General features: G+C 39.1%; 1 protein-coding gene across 3 annotated transcripts in view; it reads right to left on the bottom strand.

Annotated features, from left to right (window-relative positions):
* KMT2E (lysine methyltransferase 2E) overlaps positions 1-26,575 on the bottom strand; it is a 117,682-nt gene that overhangs the window by 43,565 nt on the left and 47,542 nt on the right. For 2 of the 3 annotated variants that reach the window (XM_024208512.3, XM_024208513.3), the window contains exons 7-14: positions 26,191-26,363; positions 24,580-24,618; positions 22,116-22,328; positions 18,769-18,899; positions 18,012-18,129; positions 17,218-17,327; positions 15,044-15,308; positions 12,728-12,826 (exon numbers count right to left, since the gene is read on the bottom strand). In XM_024208512.3, coding sequence (XP_024064280.2) covers positions 12,728-12,826; positions 15,044-15,308; positions 17,218-17,327; positions 18,012-18,129; positions 18,769-18,899; positions 22,116-22,328; positions 24,580-24,618; positions 26,191-26,363 — 1,148 coding nt within the window. The remainder of the gene's footprint in view (positions 1-12,727; positions 12,827-15,043; positions 15,309-17,217; positions 17,328-18,011; positions 18,130-18,768; positions 18,900-22,115; positions 22,329-24,579; positions 24,619-26,190; positions 26,364-26,575) is intronic. The other variant, XM_024208514.3, reaches the window with a different exon arrangement.

The following is a 26,575-nucleotide window of genomic DNA, read 5'->3' as shown; positions in this document are numbered from 1 at the left end:
CTGTGGCGTGCTGAGATCATTGCCTTTCATGAATGACCAATAATGTTTCACTGTTTCCTCGTACTCCCCAGCCATTTGTATTGCATTCATCTGTGGTCTCTACCTTATATTTAGACTAAGTTCTCTGGAGCAGAGATAGTCTTTGTTCTGTGTTTGTATCACACCTAGCACAATGGGGTCCTGGGTCCACGACTGGGGCCCACAGGTGCTACAGTAACACTGCTACTAATAATAATTAACAAAGGACCCTCTGACAGATATAAAAAGCAACAGAGAGTCCTGTGGCACCTTTAAGACTAACAGATGTATTGGAGCATAAGCTTTCGTGGGTGAATGCCCACTTCGTCGGATGCATCCGACGAAGTGGGCATTCACCCACGAAAGCTTATGCTCCAATACATCTGTTAGTCTTAAAGGTGCCACAGGACTCTCTGTTGCTTTTTACAGATCCAGACTAACACAGCTACCCCTCTGATATCTGACAGATATAGTTAAACTACATATTAAACTTTGAGGGCTCAGTCTCTCTCATGTTAGAAACTCAGGCCCATAGTGTCTGCATTAATGCACTGAGATACTCAGTTTTGAAGCAGACATACATTCAGGCTCAACGTAATTAAAGCCAAAACTATAATATCGTTTCTTAACAATTTGGCATTCAAAAGCTTATATTACACTTGAAAGGATCATAAACCCATCAGAATAGTTAAAAGAGATTATGCAGGTCAAGAGATAATGCATCCTGCCACACAATTCTATGACACTAAAAGTACTAAGGAGATGAGGAGTCCACTTCACATTGTTAGCTCCCAGCAGAGAAAATGTAAACATGGCACTTCTTTACACATTAGATCTGTTCCCTGTAGATGTTCAGGATAAAATCTGTTTAAATACCAAGATTGACTTATTAGCATTGAAGAGCAGACACAGCTTTGAGTGACAGCAGAAGTCTATTCTTGCTCATAAATCCACAGAACTTAAGAAGATTCTAACTGTAGGGACAAATTCTGATCTCAGTTATACTCATATGTAGGGCCCTACCAAATTAACAATCCATTTTGGTCAATTTCATGATTATAGGATTTTTAAAAATAGTCAATTTCATGATTTCAGCTATTTAAATCTGAAATTTCATGGTGTTGTAATTGAAGGTCCTGACCCAAAAAGGAGCGGGGGGGAAGATAGGGGGAAGATTTGCAAGGTTATTGTAGGAGGTTTGTGGTACTGCTACCCTTACTTCTGCACTGCTGCTGGCGGTGGTGCTGCCTTCAGAGCTGGGCAACTGGAGAGCGGCAGCTGCTGGCCAGGAGCCCAGCTCTGAAGGCAGAACCGCTGCCATCAGCAGCGCAGAAGTAATGATGGCATGGTACGGTATTGCCACTCTCACTTCTGTGCTGCTGCTGGCGGGGCGCTGTCTTCAGAGCTGGGCACCTGGCCAATAGCTCCATTGAAGGCAATGCAGAAGTAAAGGTGGCAATACTGCGACCCCCCTAAAATAACTTTGTGATCCCCATGCAACTCCTTTTTGGGTCAGGACCCCCAATTTAAGAAACGCTAGTCTTCCCCATGAAATCTGTATAGTATAGGGTAAAAGCACACAAAAGACCAGATTTCACAGGGTGAGACGAGATTTCACAGTCCGTGACACGTTTTTCATGGCCGTGAATTTGGTAGGGCCCTACTCATATAGCCTTATAAAAAACCTGAGTTGCACAGGTGTACCTTAAAGACTAACAGATTTATTTGGGCATAAGCTTTCGTGAGTAAAAACCTCACTTCTTCGGATGCACCCGAAGAAGTGAGGTTTTTACTCACAAAAGCTTATGCCCAAATAAATCTGTTAGTCTTTAAGGTGCCACCAGACTCCTTGTTGTTTTTGGAGATACAGACTAACACGGCTACCCCCTGATACTTGACAGGTGTACCTGATGGCAGAATTCAAATCCAAAGATTTTTACTACATACAATATTACTTGAGTAGATGAGCCAGAAAAACAGTCTTCCTTTTAGATCATTGGCAGAATTTACTGTGCTGGCAGCTAAAAATAATTGTTTAGTCCTTGCAGACCAAGCAAATTTAATTCAGAAAGTAATGAAACAAAACAAACAGAGCCTCACAATGCTGTTTTTACAGTCACTTCAGGATAGAACGGTAATCAACTTATTACTTCAAAATAAAGGGTGAATAAAGACCAGAAAATTTGTGCACCGAATTCCCCCAGGAGTACGCTGTGGTTTCTTTACTACATGGTCTTAGCTCATGGAATCTTTCAGCTTGATATTCCATCTGGATGCTCTATTTCAGCTGTGTCTGTTCTTCTCATTGTTCCATCAGCATGGAAGAACACCACAGGCATAGGTCTTATTGGGTGAAGAACAGCTGCCACTGAAGCATCATCTCTGCATCTTGCTAAGGACAGGGCTCTGTGGAAAACAATTTCAGGACTGATGGATGCTGTGATTGTCCCTCCCGTTCCAGTCTTAAATTTGGTCTTCTTGGCTATGTCAGCAATGTTCTGATGCCAGATTTCTTGACTGGGCTGATGAAGCTATGCGTCCCATCAGAATCAAGTGTACCTCTCACAAATGTCCCCATTTGTTTTTCACCAACATCTGCTATTTTCAGTAGACTCTTGTACATTTGATGTTACATGCACTCAAGTAGGTAGCTGGAAAAAAAATCCACTGGATGTGATTTGCACCCAAATAGGTTTGTCGTACTTTTCATGACATGGCTGGTAAGAGCTGTATCATGGTCTCCATCCATCTTCAGTACAGAGGCAAGATCTTGTTTGTGGACTTTGTCTCCACTACTTCTTGGTAGGCTACTTCTTTCTTTCATAGCTTTTGCATATTCATAATACGAAGCTATATATTGTCATCTAGCACGATTACTGACTTGTGCGTAAGTGTCACTGAATTAAAAAACTAGTTTCTAGAATATTTCAAAGGCTAGTACTGCATGCATAGGCAATTACAAATTAAAACCTTCTACCAGTCAGACGAGGTGCTACATTGTATGTACAAATGCTTACAAGTGGAGAAGCATTACATTAGGATTTCACGTAAATTTATATCTACTCACTATGCAGTACAAAGTATGAGCACATAATCTACTACTACTGGTGCACAATCTTAGCGTGAAACTGATCTGGTCAGCAAACTTCAATAGAAAATATAGAAAACTATTATAATCAATTGTAAAATACTCTGAAAATTGAGAATAAAATGTGAAAACATTTTATGTTAATATACTGCAAAAAATTGATATTCGCCATTTTTGCCACAGGCTAAACAGCTTCATCGTTTCTGAAAAAAATACTTACCCGTGCAAAACCAATACAAATATTTTAATTAGAGCTGTTGATTAATCACAGTTAACTCAAAAAAATTAATCATGATTAAAAAAATTGTAATTAATTACACTGTTAAGGAATAGAATACCAATTGAAATTTATTAAATATTTTGTATGTTTTTCTACATTTTCAAATATATTGATTTCTATTGCAACTCAGAATACAAAGTGTACAGTGCTCACTTTATATTATATTTTTGATTACAAAAAAGAAAAGAAATAGTATTTTTAATTAGACAAGTACTGTAGTGCAATCTTATCGTGAAAGTGTAACTTACAAATGTAGAAATTTTGTGTTACATAACTGCACTCAAAAAAGAAACAATATAAAACTTTAGGGCCTACAAGTCCACTCAGTCCTACTTCCTGTTCAGCCAATCGCTAAGACAAACAAGTTTGTTTACATTTATGGGAGATAATGCTGCCTGCTTCTTATTTACAATGTCACCTGAAAGGGAGAACAGGCGTCCGCATGGCACTTTTGTAGCCAGCGTTGCAAGGTATTTACGTGCCAGATTTGCTAAAGACTCGTATGCCCTTCATGCTTCGGCCACCATTCCAGAGGACATGCTTCCATGCTGATGATGCCCGTAAAAAAAAAAAGTGTTAATTAAATGTGTGACTGAACTCTTTGGGGGAGAACTGTATGTCTCCTTTTCTGTTTTAGCTGCATTCTGCCATATATTTCATGTTATAGCAGTCTCAGATGATGACCCAGCACATGTTCATTTTAAGAACACTTTCACAGCAGATTTGACAAAACGCAAAGAAGGTACCAATGTGAGATTTCTAAAAATAGCTACAGCACTTGACCCAAGGTTTAAAAATCTGAAGTGCCATCCAAAATCTGAGAGGGACGAGGTGTAGAGCATGCTTTCAGAAGTCTTAAAAGAGTAACACTCTGATGCAGAAACTACAGAACCTGAACCACCAAAAAAGAAAATCAACCTTCTGCTGGTGGCATCCAACTCAGATGATGAAAATGAACATGCATCAGTCCGCTCTGCTTTGGATAGTTATCGATCAGAACCCATCATCAGCATGCACGCATGTCCTCTGTAATGGCAGTTGACACATGAAGGGACATATGAATCTTTAGCGTATCCGTCCATAAATATCTTGCAACGCTGTCTACAACAGTGCCATGCGAACGCCTGTTCTCACTTTTAGATTGCATTGTAAACAAGAAGCAGGCAACATTATCTCCTGCGAATTGTAACCAAACTTGTTTGTCTGAACGATTGGCTGAAGTAGGACTGAGTGGACTCGTAGGCTCTAAAGTTTTACATTGTTTTGTTTTTGAATGCAGTTTTTTTTTGTACATAATTCTACATTTGTAAGTCCAACTTTCATGATAAAGATATAAAGAAATTGCAATACAGTACTTGTATTAGGTAAATTGAAAAATACTATTTCTTTTATTTTTTACAGTGCAAATATTTATAATAAATATAAAGTGAATACTGTACACTTTGTATTCTGTGTTGTAATTGAAATCAATATATTTGAAAACGTAGAAAACATTCAAAAATATTTAAATAAATGGTATTCTATTATAGTTTAACAACACGATTAATCTCGCGGTTAATTTTTTTTTTATTGCTTGACAGCCCTAATTTTAATACATTGTTGTTTGGTAGCTTTGACCAATAAACACCATATTAAGGTGCTGAAATTAACTTGAACAGTAAAACTGTAGGCATAGTCATGTTAGAGTATTTCTGGAACTGTGCAACAACAACAAAACAAAAAAAACCAGTTACCTGCCTTTCATAACTGTTGTTCTTCGAGATGTGCTGCTCATGTACATTCCAAGTCGATTGTGCACGCAGAGCGCACACCTTCAGAAGGTTTTTCCCTAGTGGTACCCGTCAGGTCGGCTATGGAGCCTCCTGGAGTGGCACCTTCATGGCCGTGTATATAGGTTCCTGCCAACCTGCTGCCTCTTCAGTTCCTTCTTGCCGGATACTCCAACAGAGGGGAGACGGGTGGGTCTTGGAATGGACATGAGCAACACATCTCAAAGAACAACAGTTACGAAAGCTAGGTAACAGTTTTTTCTTCTTCGAGTGATTGCTCATGTCAATTCCGAGTAGGTGACTCCCAAGGAGTCCCCCGGAGGAGGAGGGGTCGGAGTTCACCGAATTGCAGACTGAAGCACTGCTCTACCATATGCGACATCATCTCTAGCCTGCTGTGTGATGGCGTAGTGCGACGTAAAGGTATGAATAGATGACCACGTCGCCGCCCTGCAGATGTCGTGAATGGGGACCTGGCGCCAGGAACGCTACAGAGGGATAGCTCAGTGGTTTGAGCATTGGCATGCTAAACCCAGGGTTGTGAGTTCAATCCTTGAGGAGGCCATTTAGGGATTTGGGGATTTAGTTAGGGATTGGTACTTCTTTAAGCAGGGGGTTGGACTAGATGACCTCCTGAGGTCCCTTCCAACCCTGATATTCTATGAAAGCTTTCACTCTCGTGGACTACACCGTCAATGCTGGGGCTGGTATCTTTGCCAGGTCGTAGCACATCCTAATAAAGGCCGTGATCCAAGAAGAAAATTGTTGGGATGAGACTGGCAGTCCTTTCGTTCTCTAAGCAATGGCCATGAAGAGTGGCATTGACTTCCTAAACGGCTTTGTCGGCTCAATGTAAAAAGCCAGTGCCTAACATCTAAGTAATGGAGCCTGTGTTCCCTGTCATTAGCATGTGGCTTCGGGAAGAACACTGGTAAAAAGATGTCCTGATTTGCATGAAATTGTGAAACAACCTTAGGGAGAAAAGCTGGGAGCGGCCGCAATTGTACCTTGCCCTTATAAAACACTGTATAAGGGGGCTCAGACGTTAAAGCTTTGAGCTCAGACACTCTTCTGGCTAAGGTTATAGCCACGAAAAATGCCACTTTCCAAGAGAGGTAAAGCAGGGCACCATGAGCCTTGAGAGGACCGATTGCTGCACCTGGGGATATAGTCTGTCTAGCCCTTTAAGGAAGCGTCCAACCATGGGGTTAGCAAATACCAACCGCCCCACTGGGCCTGGGTGGAAAGTGAAAATAGCTGCTAGGTGCACCTTGATTGACGAGACTGCCAGCCCTTGCCACTTTAAATAGAGTAAATAGTCCAGTATAAAGGGGACTGAGGACTGCAATGGAGGGGTGCCCTTCTGTGCGGACCAAATAGAGAACATTTTCCACTTGGCTAGATAAGTGGCACGACTGGAGGACTTTCTACTGCCAAGGAGAACCTCCCTAACCAAATCAGAGCACTGGAGCTTTAATGGATTTAGCCATGAATTTTCCACGCAGTGAGGTGGAGACTCAGGGTTGGGGTGCTGAAGGCAGTGGTCCTGCGTGATGAGGTCTGGAATCATGGGCAAAGTCATCAACGTGTCCACCAAGAGGTTCAACAGCGTGGAGAACCAGTGCTGGTGGGGCCATGCCGGCGCTATGAGAATCAGCGAAGCCTTGTCCCGCTGGACCTTGAGGAGGACCTTGTGGATGAGAGGGAACATACAGCAGGGGTCATGTCCACAAGAGGAGAAAGGCGTCCGTGATCAAACCAGGGCTGTGATTCAGGAAGGAGAACTGCTGACACTTTCTGTTGCCTCATGTTGCAAACAGGTCTACCTGGGGAGATCCCCACCTCAGGAAGATATTGCTGACAATGTCTGGTCGGAGAGACCATCCATGGCGTTGGAAAGATCTGCTGAGGCGATCAACCTGACCTGTTCGTTTTGTGCACCTGGCAAATACGACGCCTCCAACTGTATCGAGTGGGTGATGCAAAAGTCCCACAACCTGCAGCTTCCTGGCATAGGGGAGAGGAGCAAGTACCACCCTGTTTGTTTATGTAACATCGCTGTGGTGTTGTCTGTCAACACCGATACACATTTGCTCTGAAGATGGGGCATGAAATTTCTGACAAGCTCCCTGACATTGATGTGTAGTGATAATTCCGCTTGGGACCATAGGCCTTGAGTTCTGAGGTTGCCCAGGTGTGCTCCCCACCCCAGCGCTAATACATCCGTGACTAGCGACAGCTGAGGTTTGGAAAAAGGTACTCCCGTAAAGACCGTGGATTGAACCACCACTGGAGGGACTCAAGAGCCCGAGGAGAAAGAATGTCCAGATGGTCCCGGTTTGGTCTGTACGTTTGGGCCAGCCACGCCTGGGAGGGGATAGAAGCGCAGCCTTGCATGCTGCATCACATAAGTGCACGCTGCCATATGCCAGAGTAATTTTAGGCAGTTTCTGGCTATTGTGGTGGGGAAACGGTGGAGACCTTGTATGATGGCGCTCATGGCTAGAAAATGAGACTCTGGCAGGAATGCCCTGGCCTGGGTGGAATCCAGGAGGGCCCCGATGATTTTTATTCTTTGAGTGGGAGCCAGCGTCAACTTCGCCACGTTGAGGATGAGACCAAGATTGAGGAACATCGTATGTACCATGTTCACGTGTTCCTCCACCTGGGCTCAGAACCGGCCCTTGATGAGCCGGTCGTCTAGGTCAGGAAGACTTGCACCGGACGCTTTCGAAAGAAGGCCACCATGACCACCATGCACTTGGTGAACACCTGAGGTGCCGCCGATAGGCCGAAGGGGAGGACTGTGAACTGACAATGTGTGCCACTAACCACAAATTGCAGAAACAGTCTGTGGGAAGGGATTATGGAGACATGGAAGGATGCCTCCTTCAAATCGAGGGTGGCATACCAGTCCCCCGGATCCAGAGAGGGAATGATGGAGGCCAGGGAGACCATGCGGAACATCAGTTTCTTCATGAATTTGTTGAGGTTTTGCAAGTCTAAAATGGACCTGAGCCTACCTTTGGCCTGGGGATTAAGAAGTAACGGGAGTAGAATGCTCTGCCCCTGAACTCCAGAGGAACCTCCTCTACCGCCCCCAGCTGTAGGAGTATTTGCACCTGCTGTACTAGAAGTTGCTCGTGAGAAGTGTCCCTGAAGAGGGACGGCGAGGGTGGGTGGGAGGGCAGGAGAGAACAGAATTGGAGAGAATATCCCAATTCTACTATGCTCAGGACCCACCGGTCTGTGGTTATTTGAGCCCAGGCATGGTAGAAATTGGATAGACAGTTCACAAGAGGGGAAGGATCCAGGTACTGAACTGGTGCTCTGTCCTCGGGCTCACTTTCAAAAGTTTGGCTTTGAGCCAGAGGGCTGCTTAGCCAAGCCCTTCCCTTGTCAAGAGGAGGACTGAGATGAGCACCTCCTATTACTTCTGCACTTCTTACTGTAGTCCTGTCTGGAAGGGGCAGGGTAGAATCGTTGGGTGACCTTGGGCTTAAATGCCTTTCTTTGTGGAGCTGGTGTGTGCAGCCCCAAAGACTTGAGGGTCGCCCACGAGTCCTTAAGGCTATGCAGCCTTGAATCTGTCTGTTCTGCAAAGAGGCCAGAGCAGTCGAAGGGCAGGTCCTGAATTCTGTTCTGGACCTCATGCAGAAGCCCTGAGACCTGTAGCCAAGAGCTGCATCTCATAGTTATGGCCGTGCCCATAGTGCAGGGGGCCAAGTCAGCTGAGTCCAGGGCAGCCTGAAGAGAGGTCCTGGAGACCACCTTTCCCTCTTCCAGAACCACTCCAAACTCCGAGTGGGAGTCAGAGCAATTTCTGGAATTTGGCCAGAGAACTCCAGGAATTAAAAGCATAGCGGTCCCAGGACTGCTTGCTGATTCGCTATGCGAAGCTGGAGCCCCCCAGTGGAGTAGACTTTCCGACCGAAGAGGTCCAGTTTCTTAGCATCCTTGGATTTGGGGGCAGGCCCCGGTTGCCCCTGGCTAGGGTGACCAGACAGCAAGTGTGAAAAATCAGGACAGGGGGTGGGGGGTAACAGGAGCCTATACAAGAAAAAGACCCAAAAAATCGGGACTGTCCCTATAAAATCAGGACATCTGGTCACCCTACCCCTGGCGCTCTTTATGGGTCGCCGCCTCCATCACCAGGGTCCTGGGTTGGGGGTGGGTGAAGAGGTGCTCGCACCCCTTGGAAGGCACAAAATATTTGCGCTTTGCACCCTTGGCTGTCAGCGGAATAGAGGCGAGCATGTGTCACAGTGCCTTGGTGGCATTCTGTATGATTTTGATGAGGGGCAGAGCCAACCTCGAGGCCCGTCGGGGGCCAGAATATCCACATCCTCAGAAACCTCCTCTGCCTGCAAGTTCAGGTTCTGGGCCACCCTCCTGAGCAGAATTTGATGAGTCCTGGTGTCCATAGCAGGCAGAGTGGTGGAGGTCCCTGCTACTGCCTCATTTGGGGAGGATGACGCCCTTGAAGGCACGGGGTCCTCACGCCCCTCTGGCTCGCGGGGATCTCCTTGCACCGCTTGAGAGGTGCAGGAAATGGCAGTAGCATCCGGTGCCGCAGCTGCTTCAGTGCCAGTGCCAGTGCCTGTGCCAGTTCTGACGTCCTCGTCAGTCTGGGCTTGTGCATCCCTACCCCAGGAATGTGCCGTCTCCACCTGGAAACACACGAGTTCGCCTCCAACTCCAAGAAGAAGTCTGAATCTGATGAGGGCAGTGCAGATCAAGACGGTGCCAGGGACTTGTGCCGTGGCAAAGGCAATTGGTGCTGCATTACAGTGGGCTTGCCCCTATGCCGGATAGGCATTGGTGCTGATGATGTTGCGGTGCCGGAGCCTGAGCTGGTGGGGCAGGGAACTGCACCGTCATGGCAATCAACTCCTTGGCCACCTCGAATGTGTCCGACGTGGAGGGAGCATCCAAATCTTCCCGCACCAGGGGGTTCACTGTGGCAGGCCTCAACAGACCTCCCCGAGAAGCCGGAGTCGGTGGCACATGTCCAGGCAGACCCCAGGCTGGGTGTCCCAATGCAGGATGCAGCCCTGAGACCGAGGCACGTGTCAGTCCCCGGGATAGGAACAAAGGGGGGGGGGGGGGAGAGAGAGAGAGAGAGATAGTACCCCCAACTAAAACTTAACTAACTGAAAGCTTTAGTTAGTGATAAAGTTATAAACTATTTACAGGGAGAAAAGTAGAGTCAACTAGGGAATTGATTGCTAATGCAGAGGAGCTGCTGCAACGACCATCACTGGTGGTCAGAAGGAACTGAAGAGGCGGTGGGTCGGCAGGGATCTAAATACACGGCCATGAAAGTGCCACTCCAGGGGGCTCCACAGCCAACCCGATGGGTACCCAGGGAAAAATCTTCCGATGATCATGCATGCAGTGTGCACATCTCCTTGCAATCACTTGAAGAAGAATGACACATTCTCATTTGTAGTACCACTGTTTCACCTCTCCTACAGGTTTATAGCACCACTAGACAGATCCACATCATACCTCATCTAAATGGACATAAAATAAGCTTTCAAATTATATACTATATAGGGGTGTGTAGGGTGGGCACATTAAACTCCAAAAATATGCCCCTTTATGGAGAACTGTGGCACTCCTAACACCATGCCACCATCGGCTATTCAACTTTGGCTCAGGGGAGATGTGACGTGTGGAATCCTGCCTTTAGGGTTTTATATTCCCAGTGGTGTGAAATTATGATTGCAAATTCATACAAATATCCTGAGTGACAAACCTGCCAATTCCTGCCGCTATTATCTCTCCAATGTGCCTGCCAGTCCCTACCTCCTCTCAAGGCTGAGTGGTTTTATGACACAAACATTAAAAACATGAAATGAAGACTAAACATGTGATTGTGTACCTAAATTGCACAACAAACTATATATCTATGTATTTGTTTCTATACACACACGCTAAGACTCTTATAGCAATCCAAAGGTACTAGATATATCATATATGCAATGCAACTGGGTCAATATTGCAATAGGAACTATTTTAATTGATGTTTTCAACTTTAACAATGCATTAACATTTTAACTGTATATTAATACTCAAAGAAACAAGAATTTTGAATATGTGCCTTTCTATTTTATCAGTACTAGTTTTCGTATCAATCCCAGCTTTATTTTGTTTTTGCTTTTATTTTACTGTAACAAATTTGCACCAAAATGTCTGTGTTGTTTCCAAATGGTGAGGTTGGCAATATCCCCTTTACAACCCATTGTTTATTGTTGAGGTCTGCAGTATTAAATTTGAGTTAGGCTGTCAGTTCCTTGGAGCAGGGACCTGCCCGTTACATTCGTCTGTCAAACACAAACCCTAGACCTCTGCTGCTGTACAACTAATAAATATCACCACAGGTACACTTCACTATAATGTGTAATTGGAAGGCTTAAGTTATGGCAATTCTATTATCTCAAATTAAATGTTTGATTATTAATCTTAAAGCAAAGACGACCTAGTTCTGTAAACAAATCTGTGTCCTTAGCATTTGAAATCATATTCAAATTCAACCAATGTAATTCCATTTCTTAAAAAGGGTCAAATTTTCATAATGTCCCCAACCACTTAAACAGTAGGTACATATTTTTAGTAGCACATTGTCTTATGACTAAGATTGTTCCTGAACAATAAATAAGCCTTTATGCATACCATCTGTATTTATGAACAAATCTGGTAGACAACTAACCATATGTTTGAGTGAACATTTATCTCCCACCTACCAAATTTTCACAGGCACAAGAATTGTGCATATGTACAACACATTTTCAATACAAAAATCAAATAGTTAAGTCTCTATCTAGCAAATTCATTTTAGATACACATCAGTGCTTTTGTGCAGGCAAAAACTTAGATAATGGTCACTCAAACTTGTCTGTAAAGGACAGCAGCCGAAGTTGAGACTGTTACTTTTGTCTTTAAAATAAGATTTATGTAGAACAAGGATAAATAAGGAACTTTTCATACTAGTATTTAAATAGATTAAGTATTTCCCTGGCTGAGATTTTCAAAAGTCAGTAGTGACTTTAGGCATCTAAATTTTTGAGTGTCCAACAGACAGCATGTCTAAAAAAGGCCTACCTTTCAGAAATTGTTGAGCAACCAGCCTCTGAAAATTAGGCCTTTTTAAAAGGTGTCTGAAGTTTGGCACCCAAAATCACTAGTCAGTTATGAAAATCTTGGCCCCTGATTGAATCTTACAAATAACCAACCACTGTGGTGCACAATAATAAAAAGGAAGTCTTAAAGCCACTGCTACGCATTTTCTACAAGTGATGGCACCTGTACAGAAGCAATAGAAAATTATACACATTTAAAAACAAAAGCAGATTTGCATGTTTGTCAGGAGGTGATGATCAAGCCGAATGGAAATGCTCTCACTCAACAAGCAAGCCTTGGATTTGAAGTTAAAGTGTATATGAGGTGCTGGCTTCATATATTCTCAGATTCTAAAAGCCTATAAAAAGGCAGCAAATTAGCATGGGAAGAGCAGCCATCACTAAGTCCTAGTGACAGCTTTAAGCAGCTACTTGCTTCCCAACTTACCATCTTCCTTTTCCTTTCTGCAATCTGCTCCTCTGATTCCATTTCTACTTCATTGCTAATAGGAGTTTTTTCTTCTATATCATCAATAAAATCTGGCTCCTGAAAGATGGAAATGACTGCTTTACAGAAGCTCCACTACTACTCTTTCAAACTAGGGAAATCTAAAGGCTACACAGAACAAAGTATCCTCAAATCACTACTTCAAAAGCTACCAGCCAATTAACCAATGCAACATGTAAAAACTACATATCATCCGCTTGGACTCTTTTATGACTCTAGAAATATAGCCTGACTCAAATACCTTCTCCAATCCAAACAGAAACATCCACATCATTTTCTTTAATTGTAATCTCATGCGAGTTTTTTCAACCAAATAATAAGCATTAAGCTTCCAAACCAATGGGCGCTACAGGGCACTCAACACTTATGAACATCAGGCCACTTATTTATGCAGCTAAATAGGAATTTTGACCTTAACTTTAGACACCCATTTTTGAAAATCTTAAACCTAATTTCTTCATAAAATGGAATGTATATTGTCATGTCAAACAAGATAGGTTATCATATTTATATAAATTTGCAGTCAACTCAAAACCTATGTAACTGTTAACATAACCCTTTCTACTGATGCTGTATAAATCTCCACTATAATCTAACATTAGTGACTTACCATAGGGAACACAAAAGGTATCTGATTAATAAACACTGAAAAATGCTTGGTATGGGAATGCTTCTGAGTTTTTCAGGTCTCTTACAATAGAAGGATAACATTCAAAAACTTAAAAAGTTACAGCAGAGTCAATAATAATTGATCTGTTACCAATGTTCTACTATTTGTTCTTAAAAGTTTAAATTATTACATTTGTTCCTTAATAAAACTGCTATAAAGTGGAAATTAACAGTACAATTCTTGAGCATGGCACTAAAACAACTAGACAGTACATAAATAGGTGTTATTTTGGCTGACTGAACTGCTTTTTTAAAGATCAGATGTTCTTATATTTTACTGAGCCTCTTCTAGGTTGAAAAACTTTTAGCTCGGCTGTGACAATTCTTATAAAAATTACATAGGATTCTGTGTGCCCAGTAACGGGTTCCAAATACCAGTTATTGCTAGTGGCAACCTGGCTGGAAAAAGGAAAGTAACTTACCTGTAAAACTGTAGTTTGAATATACTGCCTTTGTAGCTCTACTCCTGTAGAAATCACTTGCCAGCCCTTATGAACCCAGAAGCATTCTAAAGCAAGTTAGCTGTTTGGGTAGGTCAGTCTACTATGCCCCATGAAAAAGATCACAAACCTAATGTAAACGTTATGAAAATTTTTTGCATAATCAATTGCATATTCGTCACCAATTCCCTGATCTCCATCTCTCATCCCTACTTCCGTGATGTTTCCCTTTATAACAGTCTAGGAGGATGGAGAGAATTTTGAAAATGGCTCCCACCAAGTAACCCCACACCTTACACAACTCTCTTTCATCCTTCAAACTACCCTCATAATCCCATCAAGTATTTACCCTCAGACACAATCAATTCTCTCCTCCCTCAAAAAACAAACAAAAAAAAAAATCAATCCATCATTATGGTATCTCTCTGACTTCTTTGTATAATTTCTCTTTACTAATTGCTGTGTGCGGCTCCTCCCAAATTAGGATCTGTGAAATTCATTACTGTCTCATTTACCTGCTCTTCTATGCCAATAAATTAAGACGACCAAACCTATAACCAAGACCTCTGGTACCTAACTAGAACCCCCATCCTCAATAAATACATGTTTATCATTACTCTCTCAATTTACCATCTTTATGCCAATGTTCAATCTACACAAAAACATACAACAGGTACATGGAGGCTATTAGTTTGAGACCTGAACATCTTTTTTGGACTAAAATCTTGGTAGCAGAAATTGTTATGGAAGCAAGCCTATTTATAATTTTGGCTAAAAACATCAGAACTGTGGGGACAACATACATGTGACTAACACTGCTTCAGGATAGTTTTGGGATCTTGGGGCATAGCATGCAGTTTTTACACCACAGATCTACAAAGAATTTTAGGAGGCAGAATTTCTGGTTTTTGTTGAGACATTTCAGTGAGAGAAACAGCTGGTTAAAGAGAACCAAAATATCTTTAAAAAACAATTAGTCATTTCAAGAGAACTAGAAATAGTATACATACTTTAAGTAGCTAATCCAACACTAAAATTCACAAAAACCAACTCTTTCCAATAATTTGTAAGATTTTTAAGAATTACTCTAAAGCAGGGAATCTTCTGGTTTGTAAATCTGAACATCTAGTGATTTTTGCTTTAATACCTGATTATTGGAAATGGATAGCCTGAGGGGAGAAAGTCTCCTCTGCTTATTATCAGGAATCTTCATTTTGGTGGCTGCTCCTTCACAATCGAGTGTGATGTTCTGATTTTGTGTTTCCTTTTCTCTTGAAATGTCCTTCTCTTTCTTTCCCTTTTTCCTTCTAGTCTCATATCCAGTATTGATGTTTTCTGTAGGTTCAGAACCATGTTTAAGAACTGGACATTCAGGATTTTCTTTGAGGCAAGCGCAGTCCACTTTGTATTTACTAAAACAGTCAATACAAAAAAATATGGTGTAAAAATATTGAACTGAATGCTACAGCAATATGATTTTTGAAAGTTAAACCACTCTTGTTAATATACAGTGAAATGAACATCTGCCATGATAAAGATCCAGTATTGTAGCATATTTGAAAAGGGTTAATTTAAACTTTTACCAAGCTGTGCAATGATACATTTTATTACTCTCAGCCACAGGTTCTTAAACCTGTTTCCCAGTTTACAGTTTGGAACACCATTAAAACAAATAAAAATCTATTATAATAAAAAAAAGCTAAATAAAATAAAAAGCAAAAAAAGAAACACTCTGGTGCAAAATTGAACAGAAAAAATTAGAGCAATTTGGTTTTGTACAAAATAATTTGTAAAAATCTTATGTCTGTCTGGATAGGACATTGGGAAACACAACCCAACAGATATATATAAGTCAATTGAGTTACTTTTACTTGATGTATAAAAGAGATCTTGCAAGTTATACAAGTTTCAGTAATATAAAACTTTCTCTAGTAGCATTTATAAATAAGCAGAATATCCAGATTGGTGCAAAAAAGCTCTCAGAGTACAATTCAATCTCTTGTCAATAGAGTTTTGCCCATTTGCTCCAGCAGAGAGTTTGCCCTGAGTCTTGAATGGTACTGAGTGGTTCGTTAATCAGCTTTCATGGATTTTCAGCTTATATTTACTTCCCAGTAAAAAAATATTTCCCCCCCTAATTACCAGCCTTCTATACTCAACCTGGGATATGGAAAGCAAGCTGTTTTCTTTCTGGTTTGTGCAATCACCAAGTGATAAGATGTTATGGGTCAAATTCTGCTGTCAACTAAATCTGTAATACAGTCCTACCTCCAAATTAAGCCCTAAATTACACTTGTGAAACTAGATTGATGTCTAACGGGGAAATCTATTTAACAGAGCTTAGTTTTGTCTGCAGAATATTTATTTATAGTAATGACATGACAAAAGGAAAGTACTCCTCATGTCTTTCAGAGATGATGTAGAGTCTGTAGAGGTCACAGGTAGAATATATTGAACAAGTTTTCTGGTAAATTGAGCACATTTCATATGAACTCACTATATCACTGGAAGCACTGAATCCAACTACTGCTTGTTTTAAAAGAACAGTCAGTTTTCAGGGGAACCTCATTTTAAGAGTAATGACTGAGGAAGGCATTAGCTATATCGCCTAAAGGCAAAATTTTGTGCTTTGTAGTCAATGGAAATTTTCATGCATATCTGGGAGCAGCACTTACCCTAATTACTTTACCATTTCAAAACAACGGCATCTATCTACCGGAGTATTTTACAATTCACAAAAGGAAAAATAAGCTGTACCCAGGAGAACATGTGGATCGATAGCTTATAGAATTTAAGACATTATTTTAAGGAAGGATTCAATAGAGTTGAACATCCTTCTTTAATGATGGGTTATAGCATGAACATAATTTATTCTCATTTCTACAGAGATTTACCTTAGGTCTGATTTTATTCCTTCTAAATTATGTCAACTATTAACTATGGTATGTAAAATTGTAAGAAGAGTGGATTTTTTTTTAAAAATAGATTACTGAATAGCTCTACATTAGTTTACACTAAATATCAAATAGCATCAATCCACAAAATGAATGCATGTTTGAAGAATTTTCACTGTAAATCCACATATGTAGTATTGTGGAGATATAAAAATCACTTAAATTTACATTGAAATGATCTATCACTAATTGCAACAATAATAAAACATCACTTAAAGAAAAACCCTGCAATGGCATACACTCTTATCATTGAGGACTTTAAGGGCACCACGCTATTAAAGTGCATGTCCAATTAATATATTACTAACATTTTAGAAGTATATTGTCCTAAAATACAGGATGTTTCATACAATTTAGAGATACTTACCAATTTCCATAATCAAAATCAAATGCGATAGTAATTTCTGTTCCCTTTGGAATGTTTTGGATGGAGTAAATATAAAGATGAATTGTTCCATCTTCAATTACATGTCTCACCTAAATCCAGGAGAAAAGCTACACATTAGTTTATAATGCATTAAAATGCACACTCATTCTTAAAAACCCAGATATGCTTGACCACTTTCTACAGGTTGTTCCCTCCACCAATGCCATCAATTGGCAGAGACTGATAAAACCAGTATAAAAAAAAATGATTACGTTTTTAGTAATAAGCAAAATGTATATATATTTCTTGATGCTGCCCTTAATGATACCAAAACATGATCTACTATTAATTATTTATATATATTTCCCCTTATTCTTTGCATAGAGTCAATGTCCTGGTGAAAATATTTTATTAGTATGTAACATGCTAGAGTAACATGCTAAATGTGAAAATTCATGTTTGTTTTATTTTCATTTCCAAAAGCGTATCCCATCTTTTTAATCCATTAGAGACAATGAGAGGTGAAGGTGCTCAACACTTCACACAGTACTGAGCCTGAGTGTTTAGGCACTTTACAAAGAAAGAACACTAAAAAAACAGCATATATAACTTGTTGACCGGAAACAATATTGAAAGATTAATCCACCATTATACTATATATCACCTCCATATTAAATCCCCTCAGTCCAAGACCTAGGGGAACAGATGGGCTGTACATCATATCCTGCAAGCCAAGCAAAATAAATAAGTATCTAGGTTAACTAAGGAATTATTTCCTATATTTATAAGCTTACCTCCGCATTGGGTGTACAAGACCGTCTAATGAATCGAGCTTCATTTCCAAAGGTTCTTGCATCAACACACATTTCTAGTCCATGGAATTTGGAATAAAACAAAACAAAAGGGTATGGCCTAGAAAGAAAAACCCCAGTTTAAAAATTTTTAATATGGTAGTCAGGATGTTTTTCCCCTTTAAAAGCATTAGGAGTTATTTTTCACATATACTGGTTTTGTATCACTATGCTGCATAACATAGTATTGATTTTATATTGCAATTCTTGCAGGTCAGCAATGAAGAACTCTCAATCCAAATCTATTGAGATTTATAAGACAATAAACATGTCTAACACAAAACTTTTCTCAGTTATGGAGGCCGAGTTTTGTAAATAAGATGACGAGTAGGAAAGGATTGATAAGTCTCGTGGCTAAATCTCAAGACTGGAAGTCAGAAAGTCAAGTGTCTATACCTGGCTCTATATATAATCTTGAGCAAGTCATTTAGTCTCTGAGTCTCAATTTGTAAAATGGGAATAATATTTACTTACACTTACTAGGTGCTTTATAAATATTTAATTGACACCCAAGGTGGAAGCTGTTATACAAGTTCAAAAGTAGTTGTATTATTTTTTTGGTGTACTAGAAGTAACATATGCCAGTAGCTGGCACAAAAAGAGCAACAAGATAATTGCAAAAAAGGAAAAAGTTTGTTGGTAAAATAGCACATTTAAGAACGTTAACTTAATAAAAAAAGAGTTCTTAAAATAAATATACCTTTTAAAGAAATACCCATTAGCTTCAAATTGTTCTCTCAGCATGAATTTTCCTCTATATTCAATAATAAGCGCATCTGGAGGCAAGTCTTTGGCAGCTTTTAGAATTTTCTTGTTTTTTTGCACATAGCTCTACAAAAGAAAATGAATTTAAGAAGCATAACTAAACTCATTGTATTAGTGTAATTAAACAACAGATTATATGGCTGCAACCCTTCAAGCAGCAACTTGGTAACTGAAGCCATTTCCTTCTTGCAATTAAAAAAAAAAAAAAGCTATTTGATCTTATAAGGCTTTTCCTCCTATTAATGCACTTATCTACAGATTTAAATTATAAGGAAGTTATAACTACAATTCCCTAAAACAGGATTGAGAATCAATGTAGGAATGCCCTTATAATTGAGGTATTATGTTTAATAATGGACATCTGAAGTGTTAGTCTTTTCTTAAGTTTTAACTATTAACTATGCCTTTCATTGTGCCTATGAACTCCCCAGGATCAAAAACCACAGTGGTTCATCTACACAATAGAACATTTCCAAGGTATCACTGTCCTTGATCAAACAGAGACACAAACTGAAAGGATGCATTTTAAAACAAAACTTTTGAGTACAGGAAAAAGGAAATTGTAAATTTTTTATGTATTTCTCTAACTTCAGATGGGAGGATGTCTGTTAATCAAAATCTAATATGTACTCGGCCACAACAACTAAAGAACTCACACCTCTTGTAATTATGTCATCTCTGATCAAAACTAAATTGGCCTATATCTAGGCAAGGGTCTCCTCAAGCAGTGACTTTCCTCCAAGGAATGTGTCATGTGTGCCATGCTGGTGCTAGAGAGAGAGGCAAAGATGCTTCTACTATAAAATCTGATAAGGTACGTTTTCCTTAAGATTAGCCTTTCCCTATCAATAGCTTGCAGATTCCTTCCACAGATCTCATGTAAGGCAGCTGATGTTTATCAGATAGTATTTTCTTTATGTTTTCTCTTTTGTAAGTAATGACATTACTTGTATTATCTAATTTGACTGTCACTGGTAGTTTATTTTGGAAAAAAACTGTAAGACATCTGTGAAGATACTGCTGACATTATGCTCTGGCCTGGTATGAGGGTTAATGAGAGAACTGTTTAACCAGTTCATAAGAAGAAACATTAGGAAATCACAAGTACACGAGTGAAACCACTGAAAAATTAATAAATACTGTAACACCATCCAAATCTTTTTCATAAACTTAAATAAATATGAATGTAGTAATGGGAAAGTCTTGTGGGGGATACAGGATTACACAGCTAGGGTGAACTAGCCATTCACATGTGTGTTTATGAAAGGTGCAAAAATGTTGTCAACATGTATTTTATTTAAGTGCTAGCTGGATTCCGCTGGTATTAGGTGGACTACATTTTCCATCTTGAATGTTTTTTAACTAAGTGTTTTTGTTTGAGTCCTAGGTTCTGGGACTTGCTAACATAAAACTGAAAATACCCTTTGTTTTTTATGAGTTGTGTTGGAGCAAGAACTGTGGGACTGGGCCTTAAGTTGATTTCTTCTAAAGATTAAGACAGAACGTACACGGATAATATTAAAAAGAATAATGTTCCCAGTAGAATGCTATTCCATACGATATAGAGCTTCCCATCAGTGTGATGCATTCAGCAACATTCCATTTGATGAATCAATCAATAGAATTCCTATAGTTAAAAATCTTTTAGAATGCAACATATACCATAATATTTTTAAAACATTTCATACGGGTATCAATGAGAACCTTAAAGATTAGTAGTCCTATCGGTGTCTCACTAAAAATTCTTAAATGTAACCCAAAAGGGTGGGCTTTGTATCCCTTTTGGCTTCCTTATGATATATAAAGGTCTGAAAGCTTTTACTTATTGTAAGAGAGGGGGAGAGGTGTTTAGGGAGCTCAAACTTGGGGGTTTTTTTTGTTTTGTTTTTTTTTTAATATACTTGAACTTACCCATTTGAATGATTATGGATAAAAAAATTTCAGAAGTGCCTAAGTCCCATTTTCAGAGACGTTAGGCACTTAGAAAACCTAGGTTTCATTGAAAGACAAACAAAAACAGTCCTCAGGAGGAAACCTGAAGCTGTGTTACACAAAATAGGCTGTGGATTGTAATTTTGAGAGTACTGTATGTTAATATTAATGAGACTCACTTATCCAAATATAAAGTTAAGGAAACCATTTTGATTTATTGTGTTCTAAATATGCTTTTATGATAAAGTTTACTATATGAATTTTGTAATAGTACAGAACTTGAACTGTATACAGGTAATCTGCCTTAGTTTACAGCTATAAATTTTCTATCTTTCCCTTCCGCCCCGACCCCTCACAGCAATATGGAAGTTTTAGTGGAAAAAAATTATTTTATAAGCTTATTTAAAATTGTAGCATATGAGGTAAAGCAGATATAAAGTAGAAGAATATTTACCTCTCACTTCAAGTTCAAAATTGGGCACAAGTCATTAGTGACTGGGACAAATTCTGCCTTTGCATGTATGCATAGAGATCCCACAGAAGTCAACTGGAGCCATAAACCAGCATTCAGTTCATTGATCAAGAATAGACTAGCGATAGAGACGCAACTACTTTCTCACCAGCAGAGGTGTTCCCTCCAGAAGTGGGTTAGGCCAACCACTTTTTGGTAAAAATATGGGTGTTGAACTTTTTCCTCTGTAAGCAGAGGAATTATGTTTCCAGGGCTGACAATATCACCGTTTGCTAGCAGTGTATTTGTAAAAATTTATAATTACAGAAAGATATACTGTGTATTACTGGGAAATTCTGAATGTTATCTTAAAGAATTAAAAAAAAAAGAAATGCTTAACACTTAATTTGGACCCGTTGACAATCCTGGCAGAAAAACCACCAGCAGAGCTAGAGAATTATCTATTCTCACTTCTACAAGTATTCCCCTAGGGCAGAGTGGGGAAGTTTACTTTATTACAACCTGTGTGGAAACTATTCTGTGGATAAACAGAGTAATTCAGTCTCCATGCTGTCAATCTGGCAATTTTTATGAACACTAACATTCACCTAGCAGTTTTTAAAAATAAAGAAAACTGGAATGTTATGAAGCACACAAATTTATGAATATCAGCTATGATTCATTATTTAAGAAAGTTATAATTTGTTAAAACTATTACTGCTAACATGTTCCCAATTGGTAGAATGAGCTAGAGATTAAAAAATAAACCTGAGAGAAGAGAAGAATGCTGACTACAACACTGGGAACTGTATCTCATAAAAGCATACTAATTTTAGTGCTACTTTAATGAGTTATGAATTTCTTTCCCTTTTTACATGGGTCCCTCTTCACTTATTTACCTCTACTGGAGGTTTGAAGATCAGATTGCTGGTGCTAATTTCTTTTTTGTCATTTCCATTGCCTAGTCTCAGAGCTATTCTTTGTGCCTCTCTCTGAACACCCTCGCTGTACTGGTTATTATTTGCTTCTTCATAACGATCCATCCATGCCTTGATTTTAGTTTCCCATCCAAAGTTTGAACTGTCAGAAGGATCAATCTCTGGAGCTGAACCCTACAAACCACAATAACCAGAAATTACGAATAAGATACATGATTTTTAATAGGGTAACCTTTAATAAGTTATAAGTTCAAAAGCCAAATATAAAATAGCTGGCAAAGGATAAAGGAAAGGCAAACATTTTCTACCAATTCAGTACAATCAGTTGAAAAGCATACAAAGGAGGGTTGTGGCGGGAGGGCAGGTGGAAGAGGCAACCAACACCTCTGGATCTTGTCACAGTTGTATCTCATTCATATATTTTACATTAATCCACTCAACAATTTACTTACAGAATATTCACTTTTTAAATTCTGCAGTACCTTTTAAGACCATTTGATTAATCAAACTGTTTATTCTCTTACAAAATAATACCACTTCATAAAAATCACCAAGCTCAGTATAGTTCAGAAATAGATATTATTCCTGAGGAAAAAATAATATAAAACTGTCAACAAGTTTCAAAAAAAATTAAGCCAAAACAAAAATAAGTACTGTATTCACATTAAGGAAGAGCTAGAAATTTATGCTAATGTTTTAAAAGGGGCATAAGTCAACTTAAAATTATCCGATTTTACTGAATACTGCACCAAGAGCATTTTTGCGAAAAAGTGTATCTGCGTCTGAAAATGCTTTGAAAATGACTTTAGACACAAAACCCCCCAGTTTTCCAATTTTGTTTTTCTCACTACTAATATATGTGACCAATACAAACAAGCCAGAGTGCATATGCAGAGCAGGGGGTGTCAGGAAATGTGAATCAGAGCAATGAAACACACACACACACACACAGTGCACATGTCTCATGGAAAAACAGCTACAAGTAAGTTCCTGGCCCAAGCTCGTGGTTGACTTCTAGAGAAGATATACCGAGAATGCAGGAAACTCTTGCTGTTGCATCCTGGCCCCAAGGGGGCAGGTGTTGGAAGTTAATTCCCCCTTCATTGTAAACTCTTATGAAAGGGGTCAAATGCAGAGAGTTCCCACCTGCCCCCTTCCCTCTTACTCCCAGCTAGGGTGACCAGATGTCCCGATTTTATAGGGACAGTCCTGATTTTTGGGTCTTTTTCTTAAATGGGCTTCTATTACCCCCTACCCCGGCCCGATTTTTCACACTTGCTATCTGGTCACCCTAGTCCCAGCTCTGCTTTTCCTGCCCAGATCCTTCCTTGCTTGGCTCCACAGTGGAACCATGGATGCCTCAGGATCCTTACAGTCCCAGTGTCACTCTCCACCTCCACACCACAACTCCATAGAGGGGCCTGAGGTAACAGGTGTTTCTGCCACTCCCCCACCATCCCTACATGAAAGACTTTTTCCTTCTCCCAAAACGGTCTCGGAGGTCCTTGTTGCTCCATGTGCTGTTGCTCCTCTCTTCTACCTGACCTGGCACAGCAACTGATGGAAGCTAATAAATTAGTAGCATCTGAATTCCCAGTAGTTGAGTTTAGCCATGATGCTGCTTAACACAGGTGTTAACAGATCATGCATGTGAGCTCTTTCTAAGAAACGCATAAAAGTGATATCATAATGCAGTGCATAGAACTAGGAAGTGAAACTTACCACCAGTAAAACTGCTTTTCCAACTTTATTCATTTGCAATATTACTTGTCACAATAGTAAGTAGAACACTTTCAGACAAATGATTTTTAGGTTGGCTGTGATGCTTTTTTGTATGTTTATACTGAACAGGACAAATAGTTAGGATCAAATAACTAAAGAACAAAATAGGGGAAGAATTCTGTAGTTCTAATTTACACAACATGGATCTTTTGACGTCCTCTAAGACCAACTAGGTTTTAAGATAAAACTGTCAAAACAATCTTACAGCTGACATCCCAGATCACTGTTTGACTTGCTAGAGGCATGGGAAACTCTTCCTCAGGCTGCCTCTTCTAAATTCTCATCCATCTTTTGAAATTTCATGTTTTCTCAAAGGAAAGAAAATTTTAGACAAACTGTATTGGCTGAACTTGTAGAGTCAGTGCCAATTGAAAGATAAATTGGTCATTTTCTAATGTGCTTTATTTAAACACCACCAGAAAATATTTATGCAGCAGTTATTCTACTAAAAAAGGTATTTTAGCACCCATACATGTTATGCAGGTGTATTCTGGATAAATATAAACACCAATATATAAGGTGATATTCTACTATACAAACACATGTTCTCATATAAACAAAAATAAGATTAGTTAGCAGAAAGTTCAGAATGTAACTGAAGTAACACCTATATTTAGCTACAATTATCATATATTTAACTTACCTTAACTCTTGAAGATTTCCTAGATCCTTCACGAAAAGCCTAAAAAAAAAAATGCAGTTGTCATTTAAAAATTTAAGATTAACAAAGTTTTTCTGAGGGAAAATGATCTTATGCTTTTTTAAAAAGGTTAAATTCTTAATACAACTGTTCTCATTAAAAGCAGTAACAGGAAGGGAAGAGAATGACATTAAAAGACCAATAAAAAAAAGGAAGGCCACTTGTATTTTCATATTCTTGAGAATATTATATAAAGGTTGCCAATAAAATGAAATCCAAAGTTTCAAAGCTAGTAGTCCAATGGCACTTGGTGGCATGAAATTTGCCTTTTTCCAGCATTACAACCTCACCTTGATGCCTCACTCACTGTGCCAGTGATTCAACATTAACCTAGAATGCTCTGTGGGCATACAAAGTAAACCCATTAAATGGTGCACACATTGGATAGCCTATGAATGTACATTGTATATCCTGTAAAATTATGGAAATTTTTTCAAAACACAGTATTTTCCATTAAGTTTGCCTTTTCAAGCATCCCCTTGCACTATATTAGGAGGTAACCACTGAGTATCAGCACTTTATATTAAGAACTGTCATTCAAGTGATATTTTAACAACTGATCAGATATTTCTACAACTGCATTTGAAACTGGTTTTAAAAAATAAATTAATGACCTTAAACGTTTGTTTCAAATGCCAAAACACTGCCTAACTATTGAAATTCTGGTTTCCAGCTCCAGTTTCTTTTAACATTTTTGCTTGGACTGCAACAGTTCTTTATTTTAACATGGTCACAAACAGAGCATTTTTTTAAAATCTTGGAATGATTTAATTTCTCCATTTTGCTAGTATCCAGTAAGTGTCTGATTTTTATATGAATCTAGAAAATCAAGGTGTCATATTTCACAATGTCAGTGTATTAATTCTATTGCAGTGGTTCCTCAATACAGTTACTTTTAAGCTGTTTTTTTTTTTATTTTCTAAATGCAACACAGTTATTTCCTTGGATAAAAATTGTATTTTCAAAAAGGATTTTGGAATAATCACACTTCACTTACTAAATTGTGTTGAAGAGGTTACTTTCTGACAGCAGTTTTCTACAGAACTGCCACTTCAACTGAATGGAATGCCAAGTCATGTCAGGTAGAACTGACAACACCATCAATCAATCATTTCTGAATTTTAATAGCTAAAGAGCACTATAAAAAGATTTGCCCTTTATTAGCAGCAGTGGGAAGAAAAAAAATTGAGGGAGAAATATTCTAGCTATAACAGCATGAGACAAAAAATGTCCAAATGTATTTATAAATAATAGACTCCTCACAGGACCCCATATAAGCCTGTACATATTGTATGCAAATATGTTATAAGTTTAAAAAGTTACTATCAATCCATTTCTAAAGGGATTCCATTGTAAAGAATACTGGATAACCAGAAAAAAAATATATAATGTCTGATACATCACTTTCCATGGATGAGTCCTGCATACCAATCTAAATTCAGAAAGGAAAAACCTCCAAACCAACACGAGGCAAATGTTAAAAATGTCACATACCAGTAATTCATTCTATTACATGAAAACTAAGAGAAGTAAAGAGCAATTAAATTAACTTACCTTTTTACATTTTGCAATGTTCTGCTCTTTCTCCCCACTTTTTTTCCTTTTCTTGTCATTAACCTTAGTAACCCTTGTAGCAGTTAGAGTAATTGTAGTTGGTGTGTGTTGAAAAGCAGTATACAGTTCCACAGGAACTTCATCACCACTTTCTGTTGCACTTGTATCCCCATCTATAAAAACAAAATAAAACAAACACTGTAAAAAGAATCAGGTATTCAGTAAGTGTTTAACCTATAATACTGGGTTTCCAAAATTAAAATAAGTGCTGTCCCAACCTATAAGCTGCTGCAAGTATCCACATGCAGAATTCAGCAAGGTGGCGTGACAGGAATGAGTTTTTTGGTGTCCCCATAAAAATCTATCCCAATATAACCAAGCTAAA

This window comes from Terrapene carolina, unplaced genomic scaffold (genome assembly GCF_002925995.2).
Source record: "Terrapene carolina triunguis isolate 2854851 unplaced genomic scaffold, T_m_triunguis-2.0 Scaffold68, whole genome shotgun sequence".
Lineage (NCBI taxonomy): Eukaryota > Metazoa > Chordata > Testudines > Emydidae > Terrapene > Terrapene triunguis.
This window is presented reverse-complemented; position numbering and strand designations above follow the sequence as displayed.